Source organism: Panulirus ornatus, chromosome 57, assembly GCF_036320965.1.
Source record: "Panulirus ornatus isolate Po-2019 chromosome 57, ASM3632096v1, whole genome shotgun sequence".
Taxonomy (NCBI): Eukaryota; Metazoa; Arthropoda; class Malacostraca; order Decapoda; family Palinuridae; genus Panulirus; species Panulirus ornatus.
In genome coordinates, this window is record NC_092280.1 from 30,804,346 (window position 1) to 30,817,430 (window position 13,085).

Here is a 13,085-nt window from a genome sequence, read left to right on the forward strand (position 1 = left end):
CCCCTCTCATTTTTTTTTAATTTTCCAAAAGAAGGAACAGAGAATTGGGCCAGGTGAGGGTATTCCCTCAAAGGCCCAGTCCTCTGTTCTTAACGCTACCTCGCTAATGCGGGAAATGGCGAATAGTTTGAAAGAAAGAGAAGAAAGAATATATATATATATATATATATATATATATATATATATATATATATATATATATATATATATATATATATGATAGAGTTGATAGAGATGCTCTGTGGAAGGTATTAAGAATATATGGTGTGGGAGGAAAGTTGTTCGAAGCAGTGAAAAGTTTTTATCGAGGATGTAAGGCATGTGTACGTGTAGGAAGAGAGGAAAGTGATTGGTTCTCAGTGAATGTAGGTTTGCGGCAGGGGTGTGTGATGTCTCCATGGTTGTTTAATTTGTTTATGGATGGGGTTGTTAGGGAGGTAAATGCAAGAGTTTTGGAAAGAGGGGCAAGTATGAAGTCTGTTGGGGATGAGAGAGCTTGGGAAGTGAGTCAGTTGTTGTTCGCTGATGATACAGCGCTGGTGGCTGATTCATGTGAGAAACTGCAGAAGCTGGTGACTGAGTTTGGTAAAGTGTGTGGAAGAAGAAAGTTAAGAGTAAATGTGAATAAGAGCAAGGTTATTAGGTACAGTAGGGTTGAGGGTCAAGTCAATTGGGAGGTGAGTTTGAATGGAGAAAAACTGGAGGAAGTGAAGTGTTTTAGATATCTGGGAGTGGATCTGGCAGCGGATGGAACCATGGAAGCGGAAGTGAATCATAGGGTGGGGGAGGGGGCGAAAATTCTGGGGGCCTTGAAGAATGTGTGGAAGTCGAGAACATTATCTCGGAAAGCAAAAATGGGTATGTTTGAAGGAATAGTGGTTCCAACAATGTTGTATGGTTGCGAGGCGTGGGCTATGGACAGTGTTGTGCGCAGGAGGATGGATGTGCTGGAAATGAGATGTTTGAGGACAATGTGTGGTGTGAGGTGGTTTGATCGAGTGAGTAACGTAAGGGTAAGAGAGATGTGTGGAAATAAAAAGAGCGTGGTTGAGAGAGCAGAAGAGGGTGTTTTGAAGTGGTTTGGGCACATGGAGAGGATGAGTGAGGAAAGATTGACCAAGAGGATATATGTATCGGAGGTGGAGGGAGCAAGAAGAGGGAGACCAAATTGGAGGTGGAAAGATGGAGTGAAAAAGATTTTGTGTGATCGGGGCCTGAACATGCAGGAGGGTGAAAGGAGGGCAAGGAATAGAGTGAATTGGAGCGATGTGGTATACCGGGGTTGACGTGCTGTCAGTGGATTGAATCAAGGCATGTGAAGCGTCTGGGGTAAACCATGGAAAGCTGTGTAGGTATGTATATTTGCATGTGTGGACGTATGTATATACATGTGTATGGGGGGGTTGTTGGGCCATTTCTTTCGTCTGTTTCCTTGCGCTACCTCGCAAACGCGGGAGACAGCGACAAAGTATAAAAAAAAAAAAAAAAAAAAAAAATATATATATATATATATATATATATATATATATATATATATATATATATGCTGTCAATGGATTGAACCAGGGCATGTGAAGCATCTGGGGTAAGCCATGGAAAGAAAGCTGTGGTTTCGGTGCATTATTACATGACAGCTAGAGACTGAATGTGAACGAAAGTGGCTTTTGTTGTCTTTTCCTAGTGCTACCTCACGCACATTTGGGGGGAGGGGGTGGTTATTTTCATGTGTGGTGGGGTGGCAATGGGAATGAATAAAGGCAGACAGTATGAATTATGTGCATGTGTATATATGTATACGTTGTGATGTATAGGTATGTGTAGATTGTGTGTGTGGATGTGTATGTATATACATGTGTATGTGGGTGGGTTGGGCCATTCTTTTGTCTGTTTCCTTGCGCTACCTCGCTAACACGAAAGATAGCGACAAAGCAAAATAAAAAACAAATAATAAATAATAATATATATATATATAAATATATCTTATTATTCATTTATATATATATATATATATATGTGTGTGTGTGTGTGTGTGTGTGTGTGTGTGTGTGTGTGTGTCGGGAACAAGGAGAAGTGGGAGACCAAATTGGAGGTGGAGATGGAAGAAAAAGATTTTGAGTGATCAGGGCCTGAACATGCAGGAGGGTGAAAGGCGTGCAAGGAAATTAGAGTGAATTGGAACGAATGTTGAGTATATATTTGTAGGTTGACATGCTGTCAATGGATTGAACCAGGGCAAACCATGGAAGTTCTGTGGGGCCTGGATGTGAAAGGAGCTGTGGTTTCGTGCATTATTAAATGACAGCTAGAGACTGAGTGTGAATGAATGGGCCTTTGTTGTCTTTTCGAGGGCTACCTCACCACATGAGGGGAGAGGGGTTGTTATTTTATGTGTGGCAGGTGGCAATGAGAATAAATAAAGGCAGACAGTATGAATTATGTTGATATGCATGTCTGTGGATATATATGTATACATTGGATGTATAGGTATGTATATTTGGTGTGGTGGAGTGTTGTATATACATGTGTATGTGGGTGGTTGGGCCATTCTTTGTCTGTTTCCTTGCGTGGCGGGGCGGAACAAGGAGAAGTGGGAGACCAAATTGGAGGTGGAAGATGGAGAGAAAAAGATTTTGAGTGATCAGGGCCTGAACATGCAGGAGGGTGAAAGGCGTGCAAGGAATAGAGTGAATTGGAACGATGTGGTATACTGGGGTTGACATGCTGTCAATGGATTGAACCAGGGCAAACCATGGAAAGTTCTGTGGGGCCTGGATGTGGAAAGGGAGCTGTGGTTTCTGTGCATTATTAAATGACAGCTAGAGACTGAGTGTGAATGAATGGGGCCTTTGTTGTCTTTTCGAGGCGCTACCTCGCACACATGAGGGGAGAGGGGGTTGTTATTCTATGTGTGGCAAGGTGGCAATGAGAATAAATAAAGGCAGACAGTATGAATTATGTACATGTGTATATATGCATATGTCTGTGTGTATATATATGTATACATTGAGATGTATAGGTATGTATATTTGCGTGCGTGGACGTGTTGTATATACATGTGTATGTGGGTGTGTTGGGCCATTCTTTCATCTGTTTCCTTGCGCTACCTCGCTAACGCGGGAGATAGCGACAAAGCAAAATAAATAAATAAATAAATAAATAAATATATATATATATATATATATATATATATATATATATATATCTTGTAAAGCAAAAATGGGTATGTTTGAAGGAATAGTGGTTCCAACAATGTTATATGGTTGCGAGGCATGGGCTATAGATAGAGTTGTGTGGAGAAGGGTGGATGTGCTGGAAATGAGATGTTTGAGGACAATATGTGGTATGAGGTGGTTTGATCAAATAAGTAATAAAAGGGAAAGAGAGATGTGTGGTAATAAAAAGAGTGTGGTTGAGAGAGCAGAAGAGGGTGTTTTGAAATGGTTTGTTCACATGGAAAGAATGAGTGAGGAAAGATTGACCAAGAGGATATATGTGTCAGAGGTGGAGGGAACGAGAAGTGGGAGACCAAATTGGAGGTGGAAAGATGGAGTGAAAAAGATTTTGAGTGATCTGGACCTGAACATGCAGGAGGGTGAAAGGCGTGCAAGGAATAGAGTGAATTGGAACGATGTGGTATACCGGGGTCGAGGTGCTGTTAATGGATTGAACCAAGGCATGTGAAGCGTCTGGGGTAATCCATGGAAAGTTTTGTGGGGCCTGGATGTGGAAAAGGAGCTGTGGTTTCGGTGCATTATACATGACAGCTGGAGACTGAGTGTGAATGAATGTGGCCTTTGTTGTCTCTTCCTAGCGCTACCTCGTGCACATGCGGGGGGGAGGGGGTTGCCATTTCATGTGTGGCGGGGTGGTGACGGGAATGAATAAGGGCAGACAACATGAATTATGTACATGTGTATATATGTATATGTCTGTGCGTATATATATGTATATGAGTGTGTGTATATATATGTATACATTGAGATGTATAGGTATGTATGTGTGCGTGTGTGGACGTGTATGTATATACATGTGTATGTGGGTGGGTTGGGCCATTCTTTCATCTGTTTCCTTGCACTACCTCGCTAATGCGGGAGACAGCGACAAAGTATCATAATAATAATAATAATAATAATAATAATAATAATAATAATAATAATAATCCCTAGGGATGGGGGAGAAAGCATACTCCCCACATATTCCCTGCGTGTCATAGGAGGCGACTAAAATGGGGATGGAGCGGGGGGCTGGAAATCCTCCCCTCTCGTTCTCAATTTTGCAAAAGAAGGAACAGAGAAGGGGGCTAAGTGAGGGTATTCCCTAAAAGGCTCAGTCCTCTGTTCTCGACACTACCTTGCTGATGTGGGAGGTGGCGAATAGTATATATATATATATATATATATATATATATATATATATATATATATATATATATATTTTTTTTTATTATATTTTTATTATACTTTGTCGCTGTCTCCCGCGTTTGCGAGGTAGCGCAAGGAAACAGACGAAAGAAATGGCCCAACCCCCCCATACACATGTATATACATACGTCCACACACGCAAATATACATACCTACACAGCTTTCCATGGCTTACCCCAGACGCTTCACATGCCTTGATTCAATCCACTGACAGCACGTCAACCCCAGTATACCACATCGCTCCAATTCACTCTATTCCTTGCCCTCCTTTCACCCTCCTGCATGTTCAGGCCCCGATCACACAAAATCTTTTTCACTCCATCTTTCCACCTCCAACTTGGTCTCCCTCTTCTCCTCGTTCCCTCCACCTCCGACACATATATCCTCTTGGTCAATCTTTCCTCACTCATTCTCTCCATGTGACCAAACCATTTCAAAACACCCTCTTCTGCTCTCTCAATCACGCTCTTTTTATTTCCACACATCTCTCTTACCCTTACGTTACTTACTCGATCAAACCACCTCACACCACACATTGTCCTCAAACATCTCATTTCCAGCACATCCATCCTCCTGCGCACAACTCTTTCCATAGCCCACGCCTCGCAACCATACAACATTGTTGGAACCACTATATATATATATATATATATATATATATATATATATATACCTGGTCATGAGAAGAAATGCAAGTGTTTAGGAAGCAGCTGAGTGAGGGTGTCAGCAGTTCTGATGTACAAGACTGAGTATTAAAGATGGGTGCTTTAAATGCAAAGGTGAGTAATGTGGCAGTTGAGGATATAATTGGGTAGCATGGGGTATTCAGTGTCATGAATGAAAATGGTGAGCAGCTTGTGGAGTTGTGTTGAAAAAGGACTGGTGTTTGGAAATATCTGGTTTAATAAGAGGGATAAACACAAGTATGCAAATGTGAGTAGGAGAGATGGTCATTGGGCATCATTGGATTACATATTAATTGATAGGCATGTAAAAGAAAGACTTTTGGAAGCAAATATGCTGAAAAGGACATCTGGTGGGGTCTTGTGGAGGCATGGGTGAAGATTTATAAAGGTTTTTGAAAAAGAGGAGAGATGTCAGGGAGAAGAGAGTGGTGAGAGTAAGCAAACTTGGAAAAGAGACTTGTGTGAGGAAATACCAAGAAAGAATAAGTGTAGAATGGCAAAAGGTGAGAGCAAATGAAGTGAGGGAGTGGAAGAAGAATGGGATGTATTATGGGAGGCAGTGATGGTATGTGCAAGAGATGCTTGTGGCATGTGAAAGGTGGGAGGTGGGCAGATTAGAAAGATTAGTGAGAGGTGGGATCAAGAAGTAAATTAGTAATGAAAAAGAAAAGAGAGGCGTTTGGGTGGTACTTACAAGAAGGGAGTGCAAATGATTGGAGGATGTATAAGAGAAAGCAGCAGGAGGTCAAGAGGAAGCTGCAGGGGTTGAAAAAGAGGGCAAATGAGAGTTGGGGTGCGAGAGTATCATTAAACTTTAGGGAGAATGAAAAGATGTTTGGAAGGAGGAGAGAATAAATTGGAACATCAGTGAAATGGGCAAAAGTTGGAAATAATAATGTGCAGTGATAAAGTGGGGAGGGGATGGAATGAGCATCTTGAAGGACTATTAAAATGCATTTGATGATAGAGTGGCAGATGTAGGGTATTTTGGTCAAAGTGGTATGCAAAGTGTGAGAGTTGTGGATATGTATGTGTCAGAAAGGGAGGGAACAAGTAAAAGTGGGAGACCAAATTGGAGATGGAAGGATGAAGTAAAAAATAATTTAAGTAATTAGGGCCTGAACCTGCAGTATGCTGAACAGCATATATGGGATAGCGTGAACTGGAATGATGTGGTACACAGGGGTCGACATGGTTTCACTGGACTGAATCAGGGTGTGTGAAGTGTTCGGGGTAAACCATGGAAAGGTCTGTGGGGCTTGGATGTGGATAGGGAGCAGTGGTTTCAGTGCATTACACATGACAGCAAGAGACAGTGTGAATGAGTGTTGCCTTTCTTCGCCTGTCTCTCTCATCAACATGAGAAAAGACGATAAACATGTAAGAATGTGTGCATGTATTTTCATCTTTTTTGGATGCAAACAGTAAATGCAACTGAAATTATCATAGTTTATCAAGGAAATCAATAATTTGTGTGCAACATGAGAGGAGCAGATCTTTGAATAACTCTGTGTATGAGGAAGACATGGGGACCCCAGCAAGACAAATGACACAATGGAGAGAGAGAGAGAGAGAGAGAGAGAGAGAGAGAGAGAGAGAGAGAGAGAGAGAGAGATCACCCCAGCTAAGCATATAAATCCATAAAGTGAGTAGTATTTATTTACAGTAAGGTTCACCCTTCACCAGCGGCATGAGGGAGGGAGGGAGAGAGGGAGAGAGGGACAGCATCATCAACACACACAACTCTGCCTCACCTATACTGGCCAGAGCATCGACCAATTTGTTTGCAACTTTCTGGGAAGCACTGATAACTGTAAATGAGTTGTTGGGTACAAGTTAGTCAGCCACATGTATCATCAACAATAGTGATATATATAATGTTGATCTCTTCATTATGAACAGTGAACCTGGATCATCTACTGTTTTCTTACCCGATGAATAGTTAAATTGGAATATTCCTGAATGCTAAGGACAATTTGTAAATATCTATTAACTAGGAACTAAAATGAAAACTTAATACTATTTGTAACATGACAAGGTTTCAATAGTTGCTTTGTTCTACACTACAAAAGCCATCAGCAAAATAACTGAAGCTGTACTAATCATATCTTCCAAGCAAGTTGCTCAAACTGCACCAGTCTGAATATGAGCCATGGACAAGGCAATCTTGGCTATAATGTGTAATATACAAGAATTATGTCAGTGATCATGCCACAAGCACATTAACTGCTACAGTACTTATGTATAACCCTAATACTGTTCTTTATAAGAATTCACTATCACTATAAAACACAATTCAATATTACATATGCCTCATTCTTCAGCATCCTGTATAACTTTGACAACCTTCTCTGTGTTAACTGTTGCCACACAATATGCCAGTCTAGCAGTGACAACATATTTATCTCATTAATATGTTTAAAAATGCACAATCTAGTCTGATGTGCAGGTGATGCCAGCCAACTGGTCATACACATCTTTCATTTATATACCAAGTTATATTATTATTATTATTATTATTATTATTATTATTATTATTATTATTATTATTTCATTATTATTATTATTATACAACTCCAGAATTATCCATGGATAATTGTAGCTTCAAGGATAAGCTACACTCAGAAGCAGGGGAAGGAGGGATACACTCCTTCGAAACGACAAGTTCCCTGACCTGACCTGACCTGACCTGACTGTACAATGTCGTCAACTGACGATGGGACAGCCTTGCTAGAGAAGATTTTTCGTACGAGGTTTAGTAATCTTATTAAGGAAGAAAAGTCGGTAACATCTATGATTTGCATTCAAGAAAGAATAAACAAACTCATGACTTGTACCTGTTACTGCAACATGGTAATACACCCACACTTCATCTGATGTTTAATTCATTAGTTTTCCTGTTTGTAAATAATCTATTATGTTAGGTTTCTGTGACTCATTAGATATTACACAAGAACTGCTCATGAATGATCTGGTTCACCATACTAATGTTTCATAGAAGTTTAACTTCAAACTGTTGATATGTAGTCAAGCTACGGGTTTGAACTGGTCATTCTCATCTTAGCATTGAAGGTTCTCAATGGAGGCAGTTGACTACAACAAAGATGACACTAATAATCTTTAGTAACGTGCTGGGTTTACATGTCAGTGTTTAGTGTTGGGTTTACATCTCAGTGTTTAGTGTTGGGTTTACATCTCAGTGTTTAGTGTTGGGTTTACATCTCAGTGTTTAGTGTTGGGTTTACATCTCAGTGTTTAGTGTTGGGTTTACATCTCAGTGTTTAGTGTTGGGTTTACATCTCAGTGTTTAGTGTTGGGTTTACATCTCAGTGTTTAGTAGTGGGTTTACATCTCAGTGTTTAGTGTTGGGTTTACATCTCAGTGTTTAGTGTTGGGTTTACATCTCAGTGTTTAGTGTTGGGTTTACATCTCAGTGTTTAGTGTTGGGTTTACATCTCAGTGTTTAGTGCTGGGTTTACATGTCAGTGTTTAGTGTTGGGTTTACATCTCAGTGTTTAGTGTTGGGTTTACATCTCAGTGTTTAGTGTTGGGTTTACATCTCAGTGTTTAGTGTTGGGTTTACATCTCAGTGTTTAGTGTTGGGTTTACATGTCAGTGTTTAGTGTTGGGTTTACATGTCAGTGTTTAGTAGTAGGTTTACATCTCAGTGTTTAGTGTTGGGTTTACATCTCAGTGTTTAGTGCTGGGTTTACATCTCAGTGTTTAGTGTTGGGTTTACATCTCAGTGTTTAGTGTTGGGTTTACATCTCAGTGTTTAGTGTTGGGTTTACATGTCAGTGTTTAGTGTTGGGTTTACATCTCAGTGTTTAGTAGTAGGTTTACATCTCAGTGTTTAGTAGTGGGTTTACATGTCAGTGTTTAGTGTTGGGTTTACATCTCAGTGTTTAGTAGTGGGTTTACATGTCAGTGTTTAGTGTTGGGTTTACATCTCAGTGTTTAGTAGTGGGTTTACATCTCAGTGTTTAGTGCTGGGTTTACATCTCAGTGTTTAGTGTTGGGTTTACATGTCAGTGTTTAGAAGGCAGTAAACAATGGTAGGAGGAGCATCATTACCTCTGGTGCCTGGCTGGGGCGAGGGCTCGGGTGGTGAGTGTTTGACCCCCGGGGGGTTGGGGTCCTCCAGGCTACCAGCACTCATGGTGTTGTAGGTAGAATAAGTAGATTTCATGATCTTCTTCTGGTAATGTTTCGCCTGCAACAACACCTCAGTAAACAACAAAATATAAAGTCAGAAATCCAATATCATATACTGCACATTCTGGAACCTGACCATCAAGAGGAACGTTCAATTATATTTACCTCTTTAGCATAACTGAAAAAAAAAACATAGTTTATGTAATGATTTATTTACCTGCTGGACGAAAAAGTATAATCTGTGTCAACGTAAAAATTCTAAATAATTTGATAAGATATAACTGGGTGAATTTTCATAATTTATGACATCCAAACTTCTGAAGCCATGTCTTTTCAATGTTTTGAATTAATACAAATCAAATTGTTGAATTGTGTCAGAAATGTCACGTAACCATAATCATTTTACTATTTCAATATCTTCCATAACAAGTATGAGAATCATGCAGAACTAAAAAACAAACAAAATCACTTTCTTCATTATGCTTCCTGGAGACCAGGGTGATGAACACGAGGGGCATGTGTTGTAACGTTAAGCTGCAGTAGACCGTATTAATGATGCAAATATCATCATTAAAATAACCTAATGATAGTCTTATCTATCACGCTCAACAGGTTAGGTTAGGACAGGTCTTACACTAAGTTAGGTTAGGTTAATCTAAATTCCCAAGTGCCATAACTAAGTGAGTTTGGTGAATATATCAATGTGTGTTAGGCTGTAGGTGTTCCTCCATACATTAATGCTTATGGCTTTTAATAACTTTTCTTAATCTTTTAATTGTGCGTTCCATTTTGTTATACTTCTGAATAAACGTACCCATGTATTAATTTACCCATGTATTAACTCACCCATTTATTAAATTTCGAAACGATGTAAACCGATGAAATTTTACCCCACCTTCCAGAACTTTTTTGAAGCTAAAATGTATATATACCTCAATATATATGTAAACCACAGATGAGATGTATATAGCAAGAATCTGGGACATATAAACTGGATGGTGACACGGATTACAACCCGTCTGCCCACCTATCTACCTGCCTATCCACCTACCTTCCTACCTAGCCACCTACCTATCCACCTACCTACCTACCCACCTACCTACCTATCCACCTACCTACCTACCCACCTACCTAGCTACCTACCTATCCACCTACCTACCTACCCACCTACCTAGCTACCTACCTATCCACCTACCTACCTACCCACCTACCTAGCTACCTACCTATCCACCTACCTACCTACCCACCTACCTAGCTACCTACCTATCCACCTACCTACCTACCCACCTACCTAGCTACCTACCTATCCACCTACCTACCTACCCACCTACCTAGCTACCTACCTATCCACCTACCTACCTACCCACCTACCTAGCTACCTACCTATCCACTTACCTACCTATCCTCCTACCTAGCTACCTACCTATCCACCTACCTACCTACCCACCTACCTAGCTACCTACCTATCCACCTACCTACCTACCCACCTACCTAACTACCTTCCTATCCACTTACCTACCTACCCACCTACCTAGCTACCTACCTATCCACCTACCCACTTACCTACCTACCCACCTACTTTATAATAAATTGATCTCCTAGATATAGACTATTTGTTTACACAATCTCAACTACTTGGACTTACTTTTCATTATTTGTTTTCTGTAAATGAATTTCTTTTGTAAATCACAATAACAATTCTTGAATAATACAAACTGGAACTACAAACTTACATTTCATGTCTTTATGTGGAAGTGTAATGTACATATGTACATTACATCATACGTTACACTATATATGTATGTATCGTTCATGTTACACTATATATGTATCGTTCATCATGTTACACTGTGTATGCATCGTTCATCATATGTTACACTATATATGTATCGTTCATCATGTTACACTATGTATGTATCGTTCATCATATGTTACACTATATATATGTATCGTTCATCATATGTCACACTATATATGTATCGTTCATCATGTTACACTATATATGTATCGTTCATCATATGTCACACTATATATGTATCGTTCATCATATGTCACACTATATATGTATCGTTCATCATATGTCACACTATATATGTATCGTTCATCATATGTCACACTATATATGTATCGTTCATCATATGTCACACTATATATGTATCGTTCATCATATGTCACACTATATATGTATCGTTCATCATATGTCACACTATATATGTATCGTTCATCATATGTCACACTATATATGTATCGTTCATCATATGTCACACTATATATGTATCGTTCATCATATGTCACACTATATATGTATCGTTCATCATATGTCACACTATATATGTATCGTTCATCATATGTCACACTATATATGTATCGTTCATCATATGTCACACTATATATGTATCGTTCATCATATGTCACACTATATATGTATCGTTCATCATATGTCACACTATATATGTATCGTTCATCATATGTCACACTATATATGTATCGTTCATCATATGTCACACTATATATGTATCGTTCATCATATGTCACACTATATATATATCGTTCATCATATGTCACACTATATATGTATCGTTCATCATATGTCACACTATATATGTATCGTTCATCATATGTCACACCACATCAATATATGAGTCAGGGAAACAGTGGTTGCTGCTGGAGATAATGAAGGAAGCGTTGGGTGTTAATGCAAGAGAATGAATAAATAAATGAAGGAAGAAGCGTTGGATGTTGCTAGCCATCATGTTGGATAATTACGTTGGTCAGGCTAACCTGAGCAACACAACATAGTCGGGTTAATTAATGTAACAAGTCAGGAACTACGTATTCTCTCTCTCTCTCTCTCTCTCTCTCTCTCTCTCTCTCTCTCTCTCTCTCTCTCTCTCTCTCTCTCTCTCTCAGTGGGCGGGTTGTTGACCTTGATGGTAGTTAGTAGTAGTTAAGAGGTGCAGTACTGACCTTGCTGGTGTCCCCAGTGTCATATTCGTACTGCTCAGTGACCACGTGTGTCTTGGTGTCAGGTGTGGTGTATTCTTGCCTTGTGTGTCGCACGTGGCCACCTTCCTCCACCTGGCCTGGGTGTGAACTACTTCTTCCCTCGTTACGAGAAGAACTCCTGCCGGGTCGTTATCATCACCATGACTTCGTCATTAATGAAAGCTTAATGATCATTATCATTATTAATAAAGTCATGTATACAGGGAAAGCCATCCACTTACCCCAATATCAATATTACAATTTCATATGGAAACCAATTTACCAGCACGATACCATGTTGCCACAATCATTATAATACGTGAGATTTTCTCCACTATGGATGAACAATGATAATATGTTAATGATCTATTACGAAAAACCTGAAATTAACATTACAAATGTATCTTGTATGAATTACAGGAAGAATCAACTGAATAATAAATCAGTTATCATTAAGTCTAATTCTCAGTCTACATTATCTATTAACCCAGCAGTTATTTCTATAAATTCCTGGTGTTATTCTGAACCATTCTCAAGACTGCACTACATTTAGTAACAGGGAAGTGTGGACTCCTTATGTAGTGACAAGTTTACTGATGACTACCCCCCCCCCCCATGATACAGCCTCCCCAATGACGAATTTTACTTGTGATGTAACCTTGAGCTGGCGACACACACACACACACACACACACACACACATATATATATATATATATATATATATATATATATATATATATATATATATATATATATATATATATATATATTCAGAAAAGCAAATGGATTTGTATGTAGCATTTATGGATCTGGAGAAGGCATATGATAGAGTTGAT

At 39.4% G+C, this 13,085-nt stretch overlaps 1 protein-coding gene across 20 annotated transcripts in view; it reads right to left on the minus strand.

The window, feature by feature from the left end:
* LOC139766404 (uncharacterized) overlaps positions 1-13,085 on the minus strand; it is a 93,034-nt gene that overhangs the window by 36,561 nt on the left and 43,388 nt on the right. For 17 of the 20 annotated variants that reach the window (XM_071695018.1, XM_071695020.1, XM_071695035.1 and 14 more), the window contains 3 exons: positions 12,230-12,386; positions 9,182-9,320; positions 6,862-6,918 (listed from right to left, as the gene is read on the minus strand). In XM_071695018.1, coding sequence (XP_071551119.1) covers positions 6,862-6,918; positions 9,182-9,320; positions 12,230-12,386 — 353 coding nt within the window. The remainder of the gene's footprint in view (positions 1-6,861; positions 6,919-9,181; positions 9,321-12,229; positions 12,387-13,085) is intronic. The other 3 variants (XM_071695033.1, XM_071695021.1, XM_071695032.1) reach the window with 2 other exon arrangements.